This window comes from Lodderomyces beijingensis (genome assembly GCF_963989305.1).
Source record: "Lodderomyces beijingensis strain CBS 14171 genome assembly, chromosome: 6".
NCBI lineage: Eukaryota > Fungi > Ascomycota > Pichiomycetes > Serinales > Debaryomycetaceae > Lodderomyces > Lodderomyces beijingensis.
Window position 1 is genome coordinate 603404 of NC_089975.1, and position 18262 is coordinate 621665.

Here is an 18262-nt window from a genome sequence, read left to right on the forward strand (position 1 = left end):
TCTGCACCCTCATAAAAAAATAGCATAATTTTGGGGATAGACTTGAACATATCCCTCACAATGCTCAAACCTAAATCATCATTAAAAGAAGTGCCAATTTGAGCAGGAACGAGTAGCCTCTTGAGCTACCAACGCCGTTGGTTTGGTTCACAGCAGCCATTGTCAGTGTCAGACTGGATGACGTGGTCTCAAGAGCCAGGTCGGCATCATTCCCGTAAGGATCAGGCAAGACCTTCTCGTTCTCTTTCTCCAGTTGAGCTGGAGCTGGAGCTGGAGCTTGATCTTCCACTTCTAGCAACATCTCTCCATTTTCTTCAACTGGGACTCCGCTTGCATTCGTCTCTTGATTGGCGTCGTTTTGTGTCAAAGGCACCGAATCTGAGTTTTGGATCTGGGTATCGTCAGCATTCTGCAAAGAAAGATTAATATCTTCATTTGGTGCCTCTCCCACCAGCAATGGCTGTGGCTGGTCAGATTGAATGTTTATCGAGCCATTGTCTGCGGAATTTACAACATTATCGCCTCCATTCTCCGGCGCAGTCACTCTTCCGGCCCCTCCAACAACAGTGGCGGTAACCGTTGTAGAGACGCTAGCCGTGATAGTGACTTGCCCCAAAGCGGCGTCAGATGGAAGGGGCCCGGAAGTTCCGGCACTTTGGGGGCCCACCGTTGTACTTTGCGCTTGATCAACTGAACTAGCCGCACCTTCAACTACCACAGAAACCGTTCTATACTCAGTCCTCTGTTCGGCAATTTGCACAATGTTTTCAGTAACGGACCTAACCACTGTAACCGCCAGGGCTGTCAATGCACCGATAGTAACTTCTTCCGCAACAGCACTGGCGCCTTGTAGCGTTTGTGCCGTATTAACAACAACGCTCGCTAGATATTCTGTCCTTTCATCAACCACGGTAGCTGTCACAACCTCAGTCTTTACTTGCACAGCTTGCCCAGTGTTTTCAGCCTTGGTGACTCCCGTCGATAAACCGGAAGCGGAATTTTCAGCACCTGTGGCAACAACAACTGATGAATCCTTTTCAATCTCAAGAATCTCTTCACTGCTCGTGTTTTCCTTTTCAGTATTTGTCATTGCACCAGCAGTGGTAGTTACAATGAGTTCAACCGTTTCAAGTTGCTGGATCAGAGCCTCGGATATTTCGTCAGTGGAGAAACTTTTGTCTCCTGGTCTCGTGGCTACTCCTGGAGCGATAGAGGTATAGACACTGGTGTCCAGAGTTGAGGTTGCGTTATCCTCATTCGTTTCATCCAATCCTCCAATTTCTGTTGCTGACGATGTGGAAATTGCCATGGAAACAGCTTGATCAGTAGTTTCCGATGGATTTATATCTGATGGACCCAATGTAGAACTCGACACAAGCATTTCGGAGATATCAACAACCTGCGGGTTACTTGTCACTTCCAGCGCCACCAAAAACGGTGCTTCAACACTCTCGATTTCATATATTGACTCCCAGCTAGGATCGGATTGTGAAATCTCACTCAGCAGGACACCGGAGGGATTACCCATCGACGTTTGTAAAGCATATTCATCACCGTCCCCATTCGAGGTAAAGAAAGATCCCGCTTGCTCCGACTCATAGGAATCGGAATCGGAAGTAGCAACAAGTGCGACTTGTTCACTCGTTACTAGTCCTTCATCGTGCAAATCTAACGTAGTGTCTGATGACAGCATCGCCACCATGTCAGTTGTGGTGTACCACCAGTTCTCGGCATCGGACGTGACCCTCACAATACCAGTGTAGGTGCCTTCTCCCTCATCAACAGTAATGGTTTCTGTTCTGGCAACTGGATCATCCAACAATGATGTCACGTAGTAGTATCCGAAGCCTTCGAAATCGAGACCAACCATCTCCGCGTCCTTAGTCTGCATCACTCCCTCCACTTCCGTCACCACCCGACTGGTAAACGTGGTGATATCCACAATCTCGGTATAGGTCGAGGTCACCCACTCGCCTCTGTCATCGGTGTGTTCGTCATACAAACCAGTCACCACCACTTCTCCCTCCGCGTCTGTCGTTGTAATAGTAGTCAAATACGTCTGCGAAACCGGGGTGTGGAAAGACGTCTCTGTGACCCACGAACCTTCGTTGTTTGTGAACGCACTGAAAATGGCCGTGGCACTCTCGCCGTCCCTGTCTATAGTTTCCGTCGAGGTGTAGGACAGTCGTGGTACCACGTCAGTTGTGGTGTACCACCAGTTCTCGGCATCGGACGTGACCCTCACAATACCAGTGTAGGTGCCTTCTCCCTCATCAACAGTAATGGTTTCTGTTCTGGCAACTGGATCATCCAACAATGATGTCACGTAGTAGTATCCGAAGCCTTCGAAATCGAGACCAACCATCTCCGCGTCCTTAGTCTGCATCACTCCCTCCACTTCCGTCACCACCCGACTGGTAAACGTGGTGATATCCACAATCTCGGTATAGGTCGAGGTCACCCACTCGCCTCTGTCATCGGTGTGTTCGTCATACAAACCAGTCACCACCACTTCTCCCTCCGCGTCTGTCGTTGTAATAGTAGTCAAATACGTCTGCGAAACCGGGGTGTGGAAAGACGTCTCTGTGACCCACGAACCTTCGTTGTTTGTGAACGCACTGAAAATGGCCGTGGCACTCTCGCCGTCCCTGTCTATAGTTTCCGTCGAGGTGTAGGACAGTCGTGGTACCACGTCAGTTGTGGTGTACCACCAGTTCTCGGCATCGGACGTGACCCTCACAATACCAGTGTAGGTGCCTTCTCCCTCATCAACAGTAATGGTTTCTGTTCTGGCAACTGGATCATCCAACAATGATGTCACGTAGTAGTATCCGAAGCCTTCGAAATCGAGACCAACCATCTCCGCGTCCTTAGTCTGCATCACTCCCTCCACTTCCGTCACCACCCGACTGGTAAACGTGGTGATATCCACAATCTCGGTATAGGTCGAGGTCACCCACTCGCCTCTGTCATCGGTCTTGATCTCCACCAACTCTGTCGATGTGACAGTCTCGCCGGCTCCATCAATCGACCTCGACACCTCGAGATACGTTTCCGAAACAGGAATATGGTACGACGTGTGGGTTACCCATGCTCCAAACTCGTCAGTCTGTGCGCTCACAATAGCAGTATTCTTGAGCTGGTCCTCGCCAACCAAGGTAAAGGTCGAGGTGTAGGACAGTCGTGGTACCACGTCAGTGGTGGTGTACCACCAGTTCTCGGCATCGGACGTGACCCTCACAATACCAGTGTAGGTGCCTTCTCCCTCATCAACAGTAATGGTTTCTGTTCTGGCAACTGGATCATCCAACAATGATGTCACGTAGAAGTAGCCCTCGCCGTCGTAGTTGTACCCAACAATCTCCGCATCCTTCGTCTGCAAGCTTCCCTCAAGCTCAGTGACATCTCCCTCAAGCTCAGTGACAACTCTTCTTGTGAACGTGGTAGCTTCGTGCAAAGTGGAGTGCACCGTGCTGACCCAGTTGCCCTGCTCATCGGTGTGTTCGTCATACAAACCAGTCACCACCACTTCTCCCTCTGCGTCTGTCGTGGTAATAGTAGTCAAGTACGTCTGCGAAACCGGGGTGTGGAAAGACGTCTCTGTGACCCACGAACCTTCGTTGTTTGTGAACGCACTGAAAATGGCCGTGGCACTCTCGCCGTCCCTGTCTATAGTTTCCGTCGAGGTGTAGGACAGTCGTGGTACCACGTCAGTTGTGGTGTACCACCAGTTCTCGGCATCGGACGTGACCCTCACAATACCAGTGTAGGTGCCTTCTCCCTCATCAACAGTAATGGTTTCTGTTCTGGCAACTGGATCATCCAACAATGATGTCACGTAGTAGTATCCGAAGCCTTCGAAATCGAGACCAACCATCTCCGCGTCCTTAGTCTGCATCACTCCCTCCACTTCCGTCACCACCCGACTGGTAAACGTGGTGATATCCACAATCTCGGTATAGGTCGAGGTCACCCACTCGCCTCTGTCATCGGTGTGTTCGTCATACAAACCAGTCACCACCACTTCTCCCTCCGCGTCTGTCGTTGTAATAGTAGTCAAATACGTCTGCGAAACCGGGGTGTGGAAAGACGTCTCTGTGACCCACGAACCTTCGTTGTTTGTGAACGCACTGAAAATGGCCGTGGCACTCTCGCCGTCCCTGTCTATAGTTTCCGTCGAGGTGTAGGACAGTCGTGGTACCACGTCAGTTGTGGTGTACCACCAGTTCTCGGCATCGGACGTGACCCTCACAATACCAGTGTAGGTGCCTTCTCCCTCATCAACAGTAATGGTTTCTGTTCTGGCAACTGGATCATCCAACAATGATGTCACGTAGTAGTATCCGAAGCCTTCGAAATCGAGACCAACCATCTCCGCGTCCTTAGTCTGCATCACTCCCTCCACTTCCGTCACCACCCGACTGGTAAACGTGGTGAGATCCACAATCTCGGTATAGGTCGAGGTCACCCACTCGCCTCTGTCATCGGTGTGTTCGTCATACAAACCAGTCACCACCACTTCTCCCTCCGCGTCTGTCGTTGTAATAGTAGTCAAATACGTCTGCGAAACCGGGGTGTGGAAAGACGTCTCTGTGACCCACGAACCTTCGTTGTTTGTGAACGCACTGAAAATGGCCGTGGCACTCTCGCCGTCCCTGTCTATAGTTTCCGTCGAGGTGTAGGACAGTCGTGGTACCACGTCAGTTGTGGTGTACCACCAGTTCTCGGCATCGGACGTGACCCTCACAATACCAGTGTAGGTGCCTTCTCCCTCATCAACAGTAATGGTTTCTGTTCTGGCAACTGGATCATCCAACAATGATGTCACGTAGTAGTATCCGAAGCCTTCGAAATCGAGACCAACCATCTCCGCGTCCTTAGTCTGCATCACTCCCTCCACTTCCGTCACCACCCGACTGGTAAACGTGGTGAGATCCACAATCTCGGTATAGGTCGAGGTCACCCACTCGCCTCTGTCATCGGTCTTGATCTCCACCAACTCTGTCGATGTGACAGTCTCGCCGGCTCCATCAATCGACCTCGACACCTCGAGATACGTTTCCGAAACAGGAATATGGTACGACGTGTGGGTTACCCATGCTCCAAACTCGTCAGTCTGTGCGCTCACAATAGCAGTATTCTTGAGCTGGTCCTCGCCAACCAAGGTAAAGGTCGAGGTGTAGGACAGTCGTGGTACCACGTCAGTGGTGGTGTACCACCAGTTCTCGGCATCGGACGTGACCCTCACAATACCAGTGTAGGTGCCTTCTCCCTCATCAACAGTAATGGTTTCTGTTCTGGCAACTGGATCATCCAACAATGATGTCACGTAGTAGTATCCGAAGCCTTCGAAATCGAGACCAACCATCTCCGCGTCCTTAGTCTGCATCACTCCCTCCACTTCCGTCACCACCCGACTGGTAAACGTGGTGATATCCACAATCTCGGTATAGGTCGAGGTCACCCACTCGCCTCTGTCATCGGTGTGTTCGTCATACAAACCAGTCACCACCACTTCTCCCTCCGCGTCTGTCGTTGTAATAGTAGTCAAATACGTCTGCGAAACCGGGGTGTGGAAAGACGTCTCTGTGACCCACGAACCTTCGTTGTTTGTGAACGCACTGAAAATGGCCGTGGCACTCTCGCCGTCCCTGTCTATAGTTTCCGTCGAGGTGTAGGACAGTCGTGGTACCACGTCAGTTGTGGTGTACCACCAGTTCTCGGCATCGGACGTGACCCTCACAATACCAGTGTAGGTGCCTTCTCCCTCATCAACAGTAATGGTTTCTGTTCTGGCAACTGGATCATCCAACAATGATGTCACGTAGTAGTATCCGAAGCCTTCGAAATCGAGACCAACCATCTCCGCGTCCTTAGTCTGCATCACTCCCTCCACTTCCGTCACCACCCGACTGGTAAACGTGGTGAGATCCACAATCTCGGTATAGGTCGAGGTCACCCACTCGCCTCTGTCATCGGTCTTGATCTCCACCAACTCTGTCGATGTGACAGTCTCGCCGGCTCCATCAATCGACCTCGACACCTCGAGATACGTTTCCGAAACAGGAATATGGTACGACGTGTGGGTTACCCATGCTCCAAACTCGTCAGTCTGTGCGCTCACAATAGCAGTATTCTTGAGCTGGTCCTCGCCAACCAAGGTAAAGGTCGAGGTGTAGGACAGTCGTGGTACCACGTCAGTGGTGGTGTACCACCAGTTCTCGGCATCGGACGTGACCCTCACAATACCAGTGTAGGTGCCTTCTCCCTCATCAACAGTAATGGTTTCTGTTCTGGCAACTGGATCATCCAACAATGATGTCACGTAGTAGTATCCGAAGCCTTCGAAATCGAGACCAACCATCTCCGCGTCCTTAGTCTGCATCACTCCCTCCACTTCCGTCACCACCCGACTGGTAAACGTGGTGATATCCACAATCTCGGTATAGGTCGAGGTCACCCACTCGCCTCTGTCATCGGTCTTGATCTCCACCAACTCTGTCGATGTGACAGTCTCGCCGGCTCCATCAATCGACCTCGACACCTCGAGATACGTTTCCGAAACAGGAATATGGTACGACGTGTGGGTTACCCATGCTCCAAACTCGTCAGTCTGTGCGCTCACAATAGCAGTATTCTTGAGCTGGTCCTCGCCAACCAAGGTAAAGGTCGAGGTGTAGGACAGTCGTGGTACCACGTCAGTGGTGGTGTACCACCAGTTCTCGGCATCGGACGTGACCCTCACAATACCAGTGTAGGTGCCTTCTCCCTCATCAACAGTAATGGTTTCTGTTCTGGCAACTGGATCATCCAACAATGATGTCACGTAGTAGTATCCGAAGCCTTCGAAATCGAGACCAACCATCTCCGCGTCCTTAGTCTGCATCACTCCCTCCACTTCCGTCACCACCCGACTGGTAAACGTGGTGAGATCCACAATCTCGGTATAGGTCGAGGTCACCCACTCGCCTCTGTCATCGGTGTGTTCGTCATACAAACCAGTCACCACCACTTCTCCCTCCGCGTCTGTCGTTGTAATAGTAGTCAAATACGTCTGCGAAACCGGGGTGTGGAAAGACGTCTCTGTGACCCACGAACCTTCGTTGTTTGTGAACGCACTGAAAATGGCCGTGGCACTCTCGCCGTCCCTGTCTATAGTTTCCGTCGAGGTGTAGGACAGTCGTGGTACCACGTCAGTTGTGGTGTACCACCAGTTCTCGGCATCGGACGTGACCCTCACAATACCAGTGTAGGTGCCTTCTCCCTCATCAACAGTAATGGTTTCTGTTCTGGCAACTGGATCATCCAACAATGATGTCACGTAGTAGTATCCGAAGCCTTCGAAATCGAGACCAACCATCTCCGCGTCCTTAGTCTGCATCACTCCCTCCACTTCCGTCACCACCCGACTGGTAAACGTGGTGAGATCCACAATCTCGGTATAGGTCGAGGTCACCCACTCGCCTCTGTCATCGGTGTGTTCGTCATACAAACCAGTCACCACCACTTCTCCCTCCGCGTCTGTCGTTGTAATAGTAGTCAAATACGTCTGCGAAACCGGGGTGTGGAAAGACGTCTCTGTGACCCACGAACCTTCGTTGTTTGTGAACGCACTGAAAATGGCCGTGGCACTCTCGCCGTCCCTGTCTATAGTTTCCGTCGAGGTGTAGGACAGTCGTGGTACCACGTCAGTTGTGGTGTACCACCAGTTCTCGGCATCGGACGTGACCCTCACAATACCAGTGTAGGTGCCTTCTCCCTCATCAACAGTAATGGTTTCTGTTCTGGCAACTGGATCATCCAACAATGATGTCACGTAGTAGTATCCGAAGCCTTCGAAATCGAGACCAACCATCTCCGCGTCCTTAGTCTGCATCACTCCCTCCACTTCCGTCACCACCCGACTGGTAAACGTGGTGAGATCCACAATCTCGGTATAGGTCGAGGTCACCCACTCGCCTCTGTCATCGGTGTGTTCGTCATACAAACCAGTCACCACCACTTCTCCCTCTGCGTCTGTCGTGGTAATAGTAGTCAAGTACGTCTGCGAAACCGGGGTGTGGAAAGACGTCTCTGTGACCCACGAACCTTCGTTGTTTGTGAACGCACTGAAAATGGCCGTGGCACTCTCGCCGTCCCTGTCTATAGTTTCCGTCGAGGTGTAGGACAGTCGTGGTACCACGTCAGTTGTGGTGTACCACCAGTTCTCGGCATCGGACGTGACCCTCACAATACCAGTGTAGGTGCCTTCTCCCTCATCAACAGTAATGGTTTCTGTTCTGGCAACTGGATCATCCAACAATGATGTCACGTAGTAGTATCCGAAGCCTTCGAAATCGAGACCAACCATCTCCGCGTCCTTAGTCTGCATCACTCCCTCCACTTCCGTCACCACCCGACTGGTAAACGTGGTGATATCCACAATCTCGGTATAGGTCGAGGTCACCCACTCGCCTCTGTCATCGGTGTGTTCGTCATACAAACCAGTCACCACCACTTCTCCCTCCGCGTCTGTCGTTGTAATAGTAGTCAAGTACGTCTGCGAAACCGGGGTGTGGAAAGACGTCTCTGTGACCCACGAACCTTCGTTGTTTGTGAACGCACTGAAAATGGCCGTGGCACTCTCGCCGTCCCTGTCTATAGTTTCCGTCGAGGTGTAGGACAGTCGTGGTACCACGTCAGTTGTGGTGTACCACCAGTTCTCGGCATCGGACGTGACCCTCACAATACCAGTGTAGGTGCCTTCTCCCTCATCAACAGTAATGGTTTCTGTTCTGGCAACTGGATCATCCAACAATGATGTCACGTAGTAGTATCCGAAGCCTTCGAAATCGAGACCAACCATCTCCGCGTCCTTAGTCTGCATCACTCCCTCCACTTCCGTCACCACCCGACTGGTAAACGTGGTGAGATCCACAATCTCGGTATAGGTCGAGGTCACCCACTCGCCTCTGTCATCGGTGTGTTCGTCATACAAACCAGTCACCACCACTTCTCCCTCTGCGTCTGTCGTGGTAATAGTAGTCAAGTACGTCTGCGAAACCGGGGTGTGGAAAGACGTCTCTGTGACCCACGAACCTTCGTTGTTTGTGAACGCACTGAAAATGGCCGTGGCACTCTCGCCGTCCCTGTCTATAGTTTCCGTCGAGGTGTAGGACAGTCGTGGTACCACGTCGGTTGTGGTGTACCACCAGTTCTCGGCATCGGACGTGACCCTCACAATGCCAGTGTAGGTGCCTTCTCCCTCATCAACAGTAATGGTTTCTGTTTTGGCAACTGGATCATCCAACAATAATGTGGCAGAAAAAGTCTCGACCCCTGCATAATTATAACCAATCACTTGGGCGTCCTTGGGTTGGGGTTGCCCCTGAATTTCAGTTGTAATTCTGGTGGTGATTGTTTCTGTCGGTACTAAGTCGCTATGAGTGGTACGAAACCAGTTGCCCGAGTCGTCAGTCCCTACTTCGTACAAGCCTGACGTAACTAATTCGCTCCCAATCTCATTCGTAACCGTGTAGGTTGTAAGATACTTCTGAATGGAAGGAATAAAGTAGGCAGTTTCCGTTGTCCAGGATCCAGCTTCGTTTGTTAAAGCGCTCGCCAAAGCAATGACGGTTTCACCTGATACATCTATAGTCTGAGCGGTTGTGTATGACAGCCTTGGCACCATAATCGTGGTGGTGAACCACCACTGCTCCGCATTTGAAGTCACAACGACCAATTCTGTGTAAAACTCTTCTTCGTTGCTCACGGTTGAGGTCCTTGTTGTTCCAACAGGATCCAGTAGATGGCGTGTTTCGTATCCAACTGTAGCACTCTCGAATTCGTACATTACAATTTCGACGTCTTTGGTATTACCTCCTTCGACGGCCCTCGTTGTTACAGTGTTTATTGCCCATAAATTCGAATCAGTCATACTGCTCCAATGTCCATCAGGCAAAGTCGACTCTTGAACAAAAGCGGTGACTGTCGTTTCCTCGTTCGGTAACCCAGTAGTGAAGGTTGTAACATATGATCGCGATGAAGGTGTGTGAAGTGAGGTGTAAGTGACGATTCGGTTTTCATCGATTGTCAATTGAATAACTTGCGTTTCCGTTCTAGTGACACCCCCTTCTTCAATTGTCACTGTCGCCGTTTCTTTGCCTCCAATGTATGAATTAACCGTGGTCCACAAACCATCTGCACCTGCCGTTACCACAAGCGCGTAATCGGGGTTTTCTTCGTCCGTTTCGACTATTCCTTCCGGGAGCGGTAAGGACACGGGCTCTTCACACAATGAGCAAGCATCGGGAATGGCAACTTGAGGTGCTGGGCCATCATAGGTCAACGCATTTCTGCGGTATCCGCCAAGATCAACGATACGGAACTTTGAGGTAACGTAGCCGGTTCCAATTCTGAAATACTTGAAGAGATCATTTGCGCCAGCTTGTAATCTCAAGTCACCACTACCAGTGTTGTAAGTCCAGCTACCACTGCCTTCTATGGGCGCGGTGATACCAAGCGCCATCCCCTCGGAAAATCCGTAAAATGTCCAATCCGTATATGCAAAATAAGCAGACTCGAGATAAGTTGATTTCCCTCGCATGACGATGTTGTGCTTCTGGTAAGTTACACGAGAGGACGTTGCGATCATGTTTGAGTCCACAAGAGCGACACAGCCCAGCCCCATGATTCTCATATTTTCCACAAAATTGGTGTTGCGGAGACACATGGCACCATTATTTGTAGCGTCATTAGCTGAATCGCTCATTTCAAAGTTGGCGACTCCGGGCGTGTCTTTCTTTATCGTAATACGGCCTGTGTTTGTCCAGGTCAAGTCGTTGAACAAAACTTTCAATTCAGAAGATTGGCCATCGGCGTGGATAATCATCTCCCCGTTGTTGACAAAGGAAGACATATGGAATTTGTAATAGTTTGAAGCAGCGGTGTTTAAAGCTTTGATCTGGAGAAAGCCTCTGTTGATGAAAGACGACCCTGCCTGACCGGTTCCAATCTGTATACTGGAGAATGAGTTTCTGTTGAGAATGAGTATATGTGCCCTCTCTTCGATCAACACACTATGGCTGATTGTGAAACCAGGCACATCGTAGATTTCAGCCGAGCCCCCTGATCTCACTTCCATCGAGTTCTGAGGTACGTTGAAGACTCCTCGGAAAACGATGCTGTCCTGCACGACATATGTAGCGCCGCAGATGTTGTACAAGCTACAGAGGCATACTATCACGGCCACTATTTGTGGCAACATCTCTGTCGGATTAAACTATCTTTCCAACGGCTGAAGCAGTTGAGAATTGAGTGTCCTAGCATCTTACTTGACTTTTGATGTCTACTGTAGCATATTTATCCTGTGAAGCTGAAGAATTGCCATCACACCATCTCCGCCTCCTGGACATCGGATACCAGGATACCAGGACCAGCGAGTGACATTGACATCCACATGTCAAAAAAAATCGTGACGTTTTTATGAGATATTTTTGTTGTCGTTTTTTTTTTTTTTTTATTTTTCAATTCAAGGTCGGAATCGATTTTTCCAGATCTCGGGTGCAGATACTTGCATAAGCGATCAAGAACGTCAAAAGTATGTAGATCGATTTGCCCTGTACCAAACACGAGCTTAGATCGACATGTATTTTGATTTTTTTCACCTAAACTCAAACCCACTGAGCATTTGAGAACAAGCCATCAATCTTGAATACAACGCCAAGTTTTCCTCGACCTTGTAGGACTGCTGAATTTGAATTTGAACTTGAAACTTGAGCTTGAACTTCTCTACGAAAACGCCATATGGCCTTGCGTGGCAATAACTAACAAAAAAAAAAAATCAGCAACAACCAAAGACTGCAAGATCTTGGCGATAAGCAAGCACTTGCTGATGGAAAGGGAAGGGGATGTCACCTATATGATTTTGTATGCGCCTTGATTTTTCGACTGCCTCGCGTTCTATAGTCCTAAGCGCGAAAGTGACCAGTCACCAGAGTTTGGAAACATCCTGATTCCAAAACGGCTACTTGACGGTCCATTTTTGAAAAGGTTTCAATAGCCACCACCAAAAAACTTGGCACCACCTTTCCCCATCAATTTCATGGCCAGTGGCGTTTTCAAACTCAGAAATGAGAATCCACGTTGACTTTTTTTTTTTTATCTTTTCATACTTGTAGCCGATACAACTCAGTCATTATCAGTATTTTTTGGGTCTTTTTTTTTCGCTTCCCAGCACTAGAAGTTGGTTTCAGTGGTTTCAGTGGTGGAGATTCTAGAGTTTGTAGGACGCATCCGGGTGGCGTTGAAGTGAAAGACTAGATCTCAGTACGAGAAGAGAAGCCCTCTTTCGATTAGGCTGTTATCCCGATTACCCACAGTTCATCTCTTCAACCTCTGTTTGAATAGCAGAGTCTGGTTGAGTCCAGTTTCTGTGGAATATGGGATTGCATTGGTTGTAAATGGTTTGGTTGCCACAAATTTTTACAGCACTGGTGGTTTGTCTGCAAAAAAAATATACTCACCACACCACCATAGAAAAAAAAAAGTCTATCCGCGTCAATTGAAACAACCAAACGAGCTTGACCTCATTATCAAATACCCTCCCCACGATGATCGATACCAAATCGCTTGAGATTATACTGAAATTCAAAGAAGCGTTGTCTTCAAAGCAACCTAGAAAAGAGAATGAGAGTCTGATAGCAAAGGACACTAATTTTGAGGGGAGTCAGACTCTCCCGCAATATAACCGAGGCTTGAAGCTTCTTTCCCAGCAGCCCTCTCTCGATTCGTTGAACTCGATACTAGTCGAGTACGATGGAGAGGTCTATACGGTGTTGACCAACGAGCTGTTGGAGAAGAGCAATAGGAGAAGTAAGAGGAAGTGGAGAGATTTCTACTCCAGCGCAGGGCAATGCGATGGCCCAAAAGCAAAGGCTAAAGCAAAAGCAGACCCAAACCGAGAAGAAGGTGAAGATGAAGAAGATGAGGAAGAAGAGGATGAGGAAGAAGACGACGAGGAAGAAGACAGGATACATCCATTGAAACAGGCCAGGATAGTCGAGTTACTATCGCCAATCAACCACCCGCTGGAGTTGATCACGCACCCGGCGATCTCCAAAACGTACAAGCTGCAAACGTTGAGCAAATTGGCAATGGAGTTGATTGAGCAAATCGAAACCGAGCAAAATAACCTCAACTGGTTCAATAAACTACTCCAGATACTGAACGGCGAGGACTGGTTCTATCTCTTGGAGGAGCACATGGGGTTGAGGGAGTATGACCACGGCTTGGAAGAAAAGAAAACGGTGGAGAAATCTGCCGATGCCAGCGACAAGGAAGTGGTTTTGAAAGAGATTGACGAGTACGCCGATGAGGACGAGGATAAAGCGGATCCGTTTTTTGCGTTGCCCCGAGCTGTCAAGCGGTATGAAGCGTTTCAGGAGCTGCTAGAGGCCAAAAACGACAATCTGGTCAAGGAGGAGCTCGTGAATTATCTCCAAGTGAGCATCCAGCGACAGCATGAGTACATTGAGAATTTGATCCAGTTGCGAAACGGACTAGTGAGAGCAGACCGACTCAAGTCGGACCTCCGCAAATGGGCCAAGGAAATGCACGATAGAAAGAGCTCATAAAAAAAAAAAAAGAAAGGAACTTTTGGTTAGAATGAACGTGGTGTGTACTTTGTATGTGTACTTTGTATGTGTACTTTGTATGTGTACTTTGTATGTGTACTTTGTATGTGTACTTTGTATTGTGTATTGTGTATTGTGTATCGGGTATTGGTTGATGTACATACATATATGAAAAGGATCACTCGTCTTCGTCAAATTTAGGAGCCAAGTAGAATCTTAAATAACCACCGACATCCAACTTGAATTCAAACATGGCCGGAGTCTTGTCGGCCAATTTGATGGTGATTGCACTCGACAAACTGGAGGCTTTGATGATATCGTTCAAGTACTTGGCACCAAAAGTCAAGTCAACGGGATTATCCAAATGCACGGTGACGCTCTCGTCGGGCTTGTCCATGTCTGTGTATGGCTTCAACACCACACTTCCGCTTCCGGTTTCACCTTCGCTTGTGAACTTGACCGAGTCCTTAGTAACGATTATGTTTAACGATTCGCTCAAGTTCTTCAAGTCTCTCACGATTTTGGCGAACTCGCTGCTGGGCATGTTGATGACGGAATCGTAGTCCATCTCGTCTATTTTCAAAAACTCCGAGTCGATATTCATCAACTTCAAGCTGTATTCACTCACTCTTTCCTTCCTTTTATCTTCGAATATGGTCATGACGCTGTCGGGGCTGTCCTCCGCCAACAATGTCAAATAGTCTTCGTTTTGACCGCACCTGATGATCTTGCTGAAGCTCTCCAAATCTATGCCCAAGGTGACGTCTCGATCACATCTGTACTCACTGAAAGCAGTCTGGCCAACCAACAACGACACGAGCAACACACGCGAATCGTCAACCGCCTGAAGAGTGATGCCGTGCTCGGTGCAATTGAAGTTGCACAACTTGACGGAATCCTTGATGGCGTCAACGATTTTCTTTAGCAAGGTGGATTCATCAAACTTTCCTTCCAACATGATTATAATCTGTAAAAAACTCTTCTGTTTCGGTGTTTTCTTCTGTATATACCTTAGTAAAAAGATGATTCAAAGATGAAAAAGTGGAAAAAGAAAGAGGGAAAAACTGGGTTAGAGGGTGGGTGGATAGATTTCGCGTCAAGGCGCCCTCTCGCATACATTCATGTAAAATTTCCACGCGACGCGTGTGGCCGGAAAGAGAGAGCGTTTTTTTTTTAAGGACGTGTCCTTACCCCAGGACCCACGATAAGAGAATAGTATCAGAGATTATGATGATAAGGTCGAGCTCTAGGTATAACTACTCCTTTTGGTTCAATTCTAGTGGATGGATTTTGATCTACAGGCGTCTTGCTTATAAGGCTTTTTTTTCTTCACTTAGTGGATGGATTTTGATCCACAGGCGTCTTGCTTTTAAGGCTTTTTTTTTCTCCACTTGAAGCCAGCTCAGACCAACCCCAGCCCATTCCGCTTGACTTGGTGAATCTTCCCCTTTGCAATTCAAGCGAGGGGCCGTGCCCTTTCAATGGAATACAGATCCAACTCCTTCGGACTGGAGGTGGATGCTAAACCAAGTGAGCCATTTTTTTCGTCACTCGTCAACTCTAAGTTTTCTTTTTTTTTTTTTTTTTCCTTTCTTCAAGGTCAACCTTTATTGGGTTGTATAATGACACCACGACCATGGTGGTCTTGCCGTGCTATTCATCGGCAATTGGATCTAGGAATGCAATTCTGGTGTGCGACTTGTCGCTCAAGGGAAGAATGAGTCGAAACGCATCGTGAGTGTTCAAGTAATAGCGGTATAGTCGCTTTGCTCTCAAGAAACCAAAGCTCTCATATAGATTCAATGCGCCTTGGTTTATCACCTCCGTCTCCAACATGATTTCGTCGACGTTATCCTGCTGCATTTTCTCGATGGTCAACTTCACCAATCCACTGGCAAGGCCCTTGTTTCTGTACTCGGGGTCAATAACCAACATCCCGATGTAGCCGCGCGACCTCACCTCGCGATGGGGCTCGACTTTGGAAATAACCACGCCGATCAACCGGCTTTCGTCCATGACGACGAAGCTGTATTGCGGCCAGTTGTTGAGAAAGTACCAGTAGACGTAGATGGAATACGGCTCGGAAAGATGATTCGAGATGAGACTCGATATCAGATGGAACTCATTTTGGTCTTGCACATTGAATTGGCGGTAGGAATACTCTCCTATCTTGGACGCAGCAGCAACACTCATCTTCCTCTTGAACTTGAGTTATACTGTTTGTGGGGGTATAATCAAATGTTATTTTTTCCAAGAGGCGAGGCGCAAGCCTTTGGCCTTTAGCCTTTGGCCGCACAGGGATTTCCAGCTCTGGCTGCTACTGAAAGAAAAAAAAAAATGCAACTGGCCTGTGACAGACTGGTTCATAGTAAGATCCAACACGAGCAAATGGACAAGAGTGGGTGCTAGCTACATTGTCTCTTTTGCATTGACAAAACAGAGCCTGGTCTTTCCCTTTTTCCAGCTCAAAATGAGCTCTAAATGAAATTGCAATGCTCCCCTTCTCCTCAGAGGGCTCAACAAAGAGCTCCAAAGTGCTGCCAAAATTGGCACCAAAATTGGCACCAAAATGGGCCAATAAAATCAAGAAACAAACAAAACCACGTGACCTGACCCCGGCTTGGCACGGGTCGGGCCTCGAAACTCTATTTATTTACCCCGAGGCAAACCTCCGTTGCATATCCACCTGCCCCCCCCTCTTCGCTTGAGACACGACAATACAATACCATACAAGAGAACGAGGGATAGAACCAGTGCCCCTTGCTTCCCTCCGAAAGATTACAGCCCAAACAAACCACAAGTCAAACCTCAAGTGCGCCTACACAGAAAAAGAAAAGAACGTTATTGCAGTTCTCTTCAGTTCAATCCACTTTGGTTACCTGTTGGTTAGCTGTTGGCTGCTCTTTTTTTTTTTTTTTTTTTTTTCTAGTTAATTTTTCGCTCTATTTTGGGCCACGGGCGAGAGTGAACCCCTCCCACACGCCGGACGTTGGCAAACAGAGACGGAATCATCATACAGCAAGCAAAGCAACTATAAAAAAAACAACAAAACCAAACCCAGAGCCTTATGAAGTCAGCGTGCTTGGTTCTCACCCACTGACAGCTGCTTCGGAGGGTGGTGAGCCACTAGAGAGCAAAATGACGACAACTTCAAGAAAGTAGCAAAAGAGACAGGGGACCTGGAGTTGAAAAATCCGGAGAAGAGCAGATCTCAGCATTTTTTATTTATTTTATTATATGTTTATTGTATTGCATTGTGGGAGTATTGTAGGCGGTAGGCTGTAGTTGAACAAGTGAGCGTAATTAGCTGTGCTGCTACTGGTATATAAACTTCTCCGTTTCTCCTGGAAAATACAACACAGTTTGATCTTGCAGTACTTTCTCTTTCAGATTGGAATTTCAATTCAGATTCAACTTCAATCTTTAAACTCAATTCGGTTCGGTTACGTTTCCTCTGTCCAGAATTGTTCAATTGAGTTACTAAGGTAAGTTCAGAAGAAAAAACACACACACAAACCAAAAAAAAAAAATGGCTCCACCAGCAGTTTTAAAGAAATCCGGTGTCATTTACGGACAAGACGTCAAGGACTTGTTTGACTGGGCGCAAGAAAAGGGATTTGCCATCCCCGCCATCAATGTCACTTCCTCCTCGACGGTTGTTGCCGCTTTGGAAGCTGCCAGAGACAACAAGGCTCCCATCATCTTGCAGGCCTCCAACGGTGGTGCTGCCTACTTTGCCGGTAAAGGGGTCAGCAACAAGAACCAAGAAGCTTCAATTGCTGGCTCAATTGCTGCTGCCCACTACATTAGATCCATTGCGCCAGCCTACGGCATCCCAGTGGTTTTGCACACTGACCACTGTGCCCACAAGTTGTTGCCCTGGTTCGACGGGATGTTGAAGGCTGACGAAGAATGGTTTGAAAAGACTGGCACTCCCTTGTACTCGTCGCACATGTTGGATCTCTCCGAGGAGACCGACGAAGAGAACATTGGCACTTGCGCCAAGTACTTTGAGAAAATGGCCAAGATGAACCAATGGTTGGAGATGGAAATTGGTATCACTGGCGGTGAAGAAGATGGTGTCAACAACGAGCACGTGCAAAAGGAGTCCTTGTACACGTTGCCAGAGACTGTCTTTAAAGTTTACGAGTCCTTGTCGAAAATCTCGCCAAACTTTTCGATTGCTGCTGCTTTCGGTAACGTTCACGGTGTTTACAAGCCAGGTAACGTTCAATTGAAACCTGAAATCTTGGGCGACCACCAACAATACGCCAAGAAACAAATCGGCACCGACGCACCTCACCCATTGTACTTGGTCTTCCACGGCGGTTCCGGCTCCTCTCAAGCAGACTTTGACACCGCTATCAAGAATGGTGTCGTTAAGGTGAACTTGGACACCGACTGTCAGTACGCATACTTGACCGGTATCAGAGACTATATCTTGAAGAACATTGACTACTTGAGAGCCCCAGTTGGAAACCCAGAAGGTGAAGACAAGCCAAACAAGAAATACTTTGACCCAAGAGTCTGGGTCAGAGCCGGTGAACAAACAATGTCCAAGAGAATCACCGAAGCTTTGGAAATCTTCCACACCAAGGACCAATTGCCATAAATTCTTTGCATTTTTTATCTTGTAGTAGGAATATTTA

The 18262-nt window shown here is 48.4% G+C and overlaps 5 protein-coding genes across 5 annotated transcripts; 2 read left to right on the forward strand and 3 right to left on the reverse strand. All coding sequences in view use genetic code 12, as the record gives it.

Annotated features, from left to right (window-relative positions):
- Positions 1 to 70: 70 nt before the first annotated feature.
- Positions 71 to 11245, reverse strand: LODBEIA_P49920 (uncharacterized protein; the record flags this gene model as incomplete). Its single annotated transcript, XM_066975274.1, has 1 exon — positions 71 to 11245. One exon carries the CDS (start codon positions 11243 to 11245, stop codon positions 71 to 73), a length of 11175 nt encoding a protein of 3724 aa, XP_066831930.1.
- A 1345-nt stretch (positions 11246 to 12590) lies between these two features.
- Positions 12591 to 13613, forward strand: LODBEIA_P49930 (uncharacterized protein; the record flags this gene model as incomplete). Its single annotated transcript, XM_066975275.1, has 1 exon — positions 12591 to 13613. One exon carries the CDS (start codon positions 12591 to 12593, stop codon positions 13611 to 13613), a length of 1023 nt encoding a protein of 340 aa, XP_066831931.1.
- Positions 13614 to 13791: 178 nt separating this feature from the next.
- On the reverse strand, positions 13792 to 14571 carry LODBEIA_P49940 (uncharacterized protein; the record flags this gene model as incomplete). Its single annotated transcript, XM_066975276.1, has 1 exon — positions 13792 to 14571. One exon carries the CDS (start codon positions 14569 to 14571, stop codon positions 13792 to 13794), a length of 780 nt encoding a protein of 259 aa, XP_066831932.1.
- Positions 14572 to 15266: 695 nt separating this feature from the next.
- On the reverse strand, positions 15267 to 15806 carry LODBEIA_P49950 (uncharacterized protein; the record flags this gene model as incomplete). Its single annotated transcript, XM_066975277.1, has 1 exon — positions 15267 to 15806. One exon carries the CDS (start codon positions 15804 to 15806, stop codon positions 15267 to 15269), a length of 540 nt encoding a protein of 179 aa, XP_066831933.1.
- A 1336-nt stretch (positions 15807 to 17142) lies between these two features.
- Positions 17143 to 18225, forward strand: LODBEIA_P49960 (uncharacterized protein; the record flags this gene model as incomplete). The annotated part of the gene is made up of 1 exon (XM_066975278.1): positions 17143 to 18225. One exon carries the CDS (start codon positions 17143 to 17145, stop codon positions 18223 to 18225), a length of 1083 nt encoding a protein of 360 aa, XP_066831934.1.
- Between the last annotated feature and the right edge of the window lie 37 nt (positions 18226 to 18262).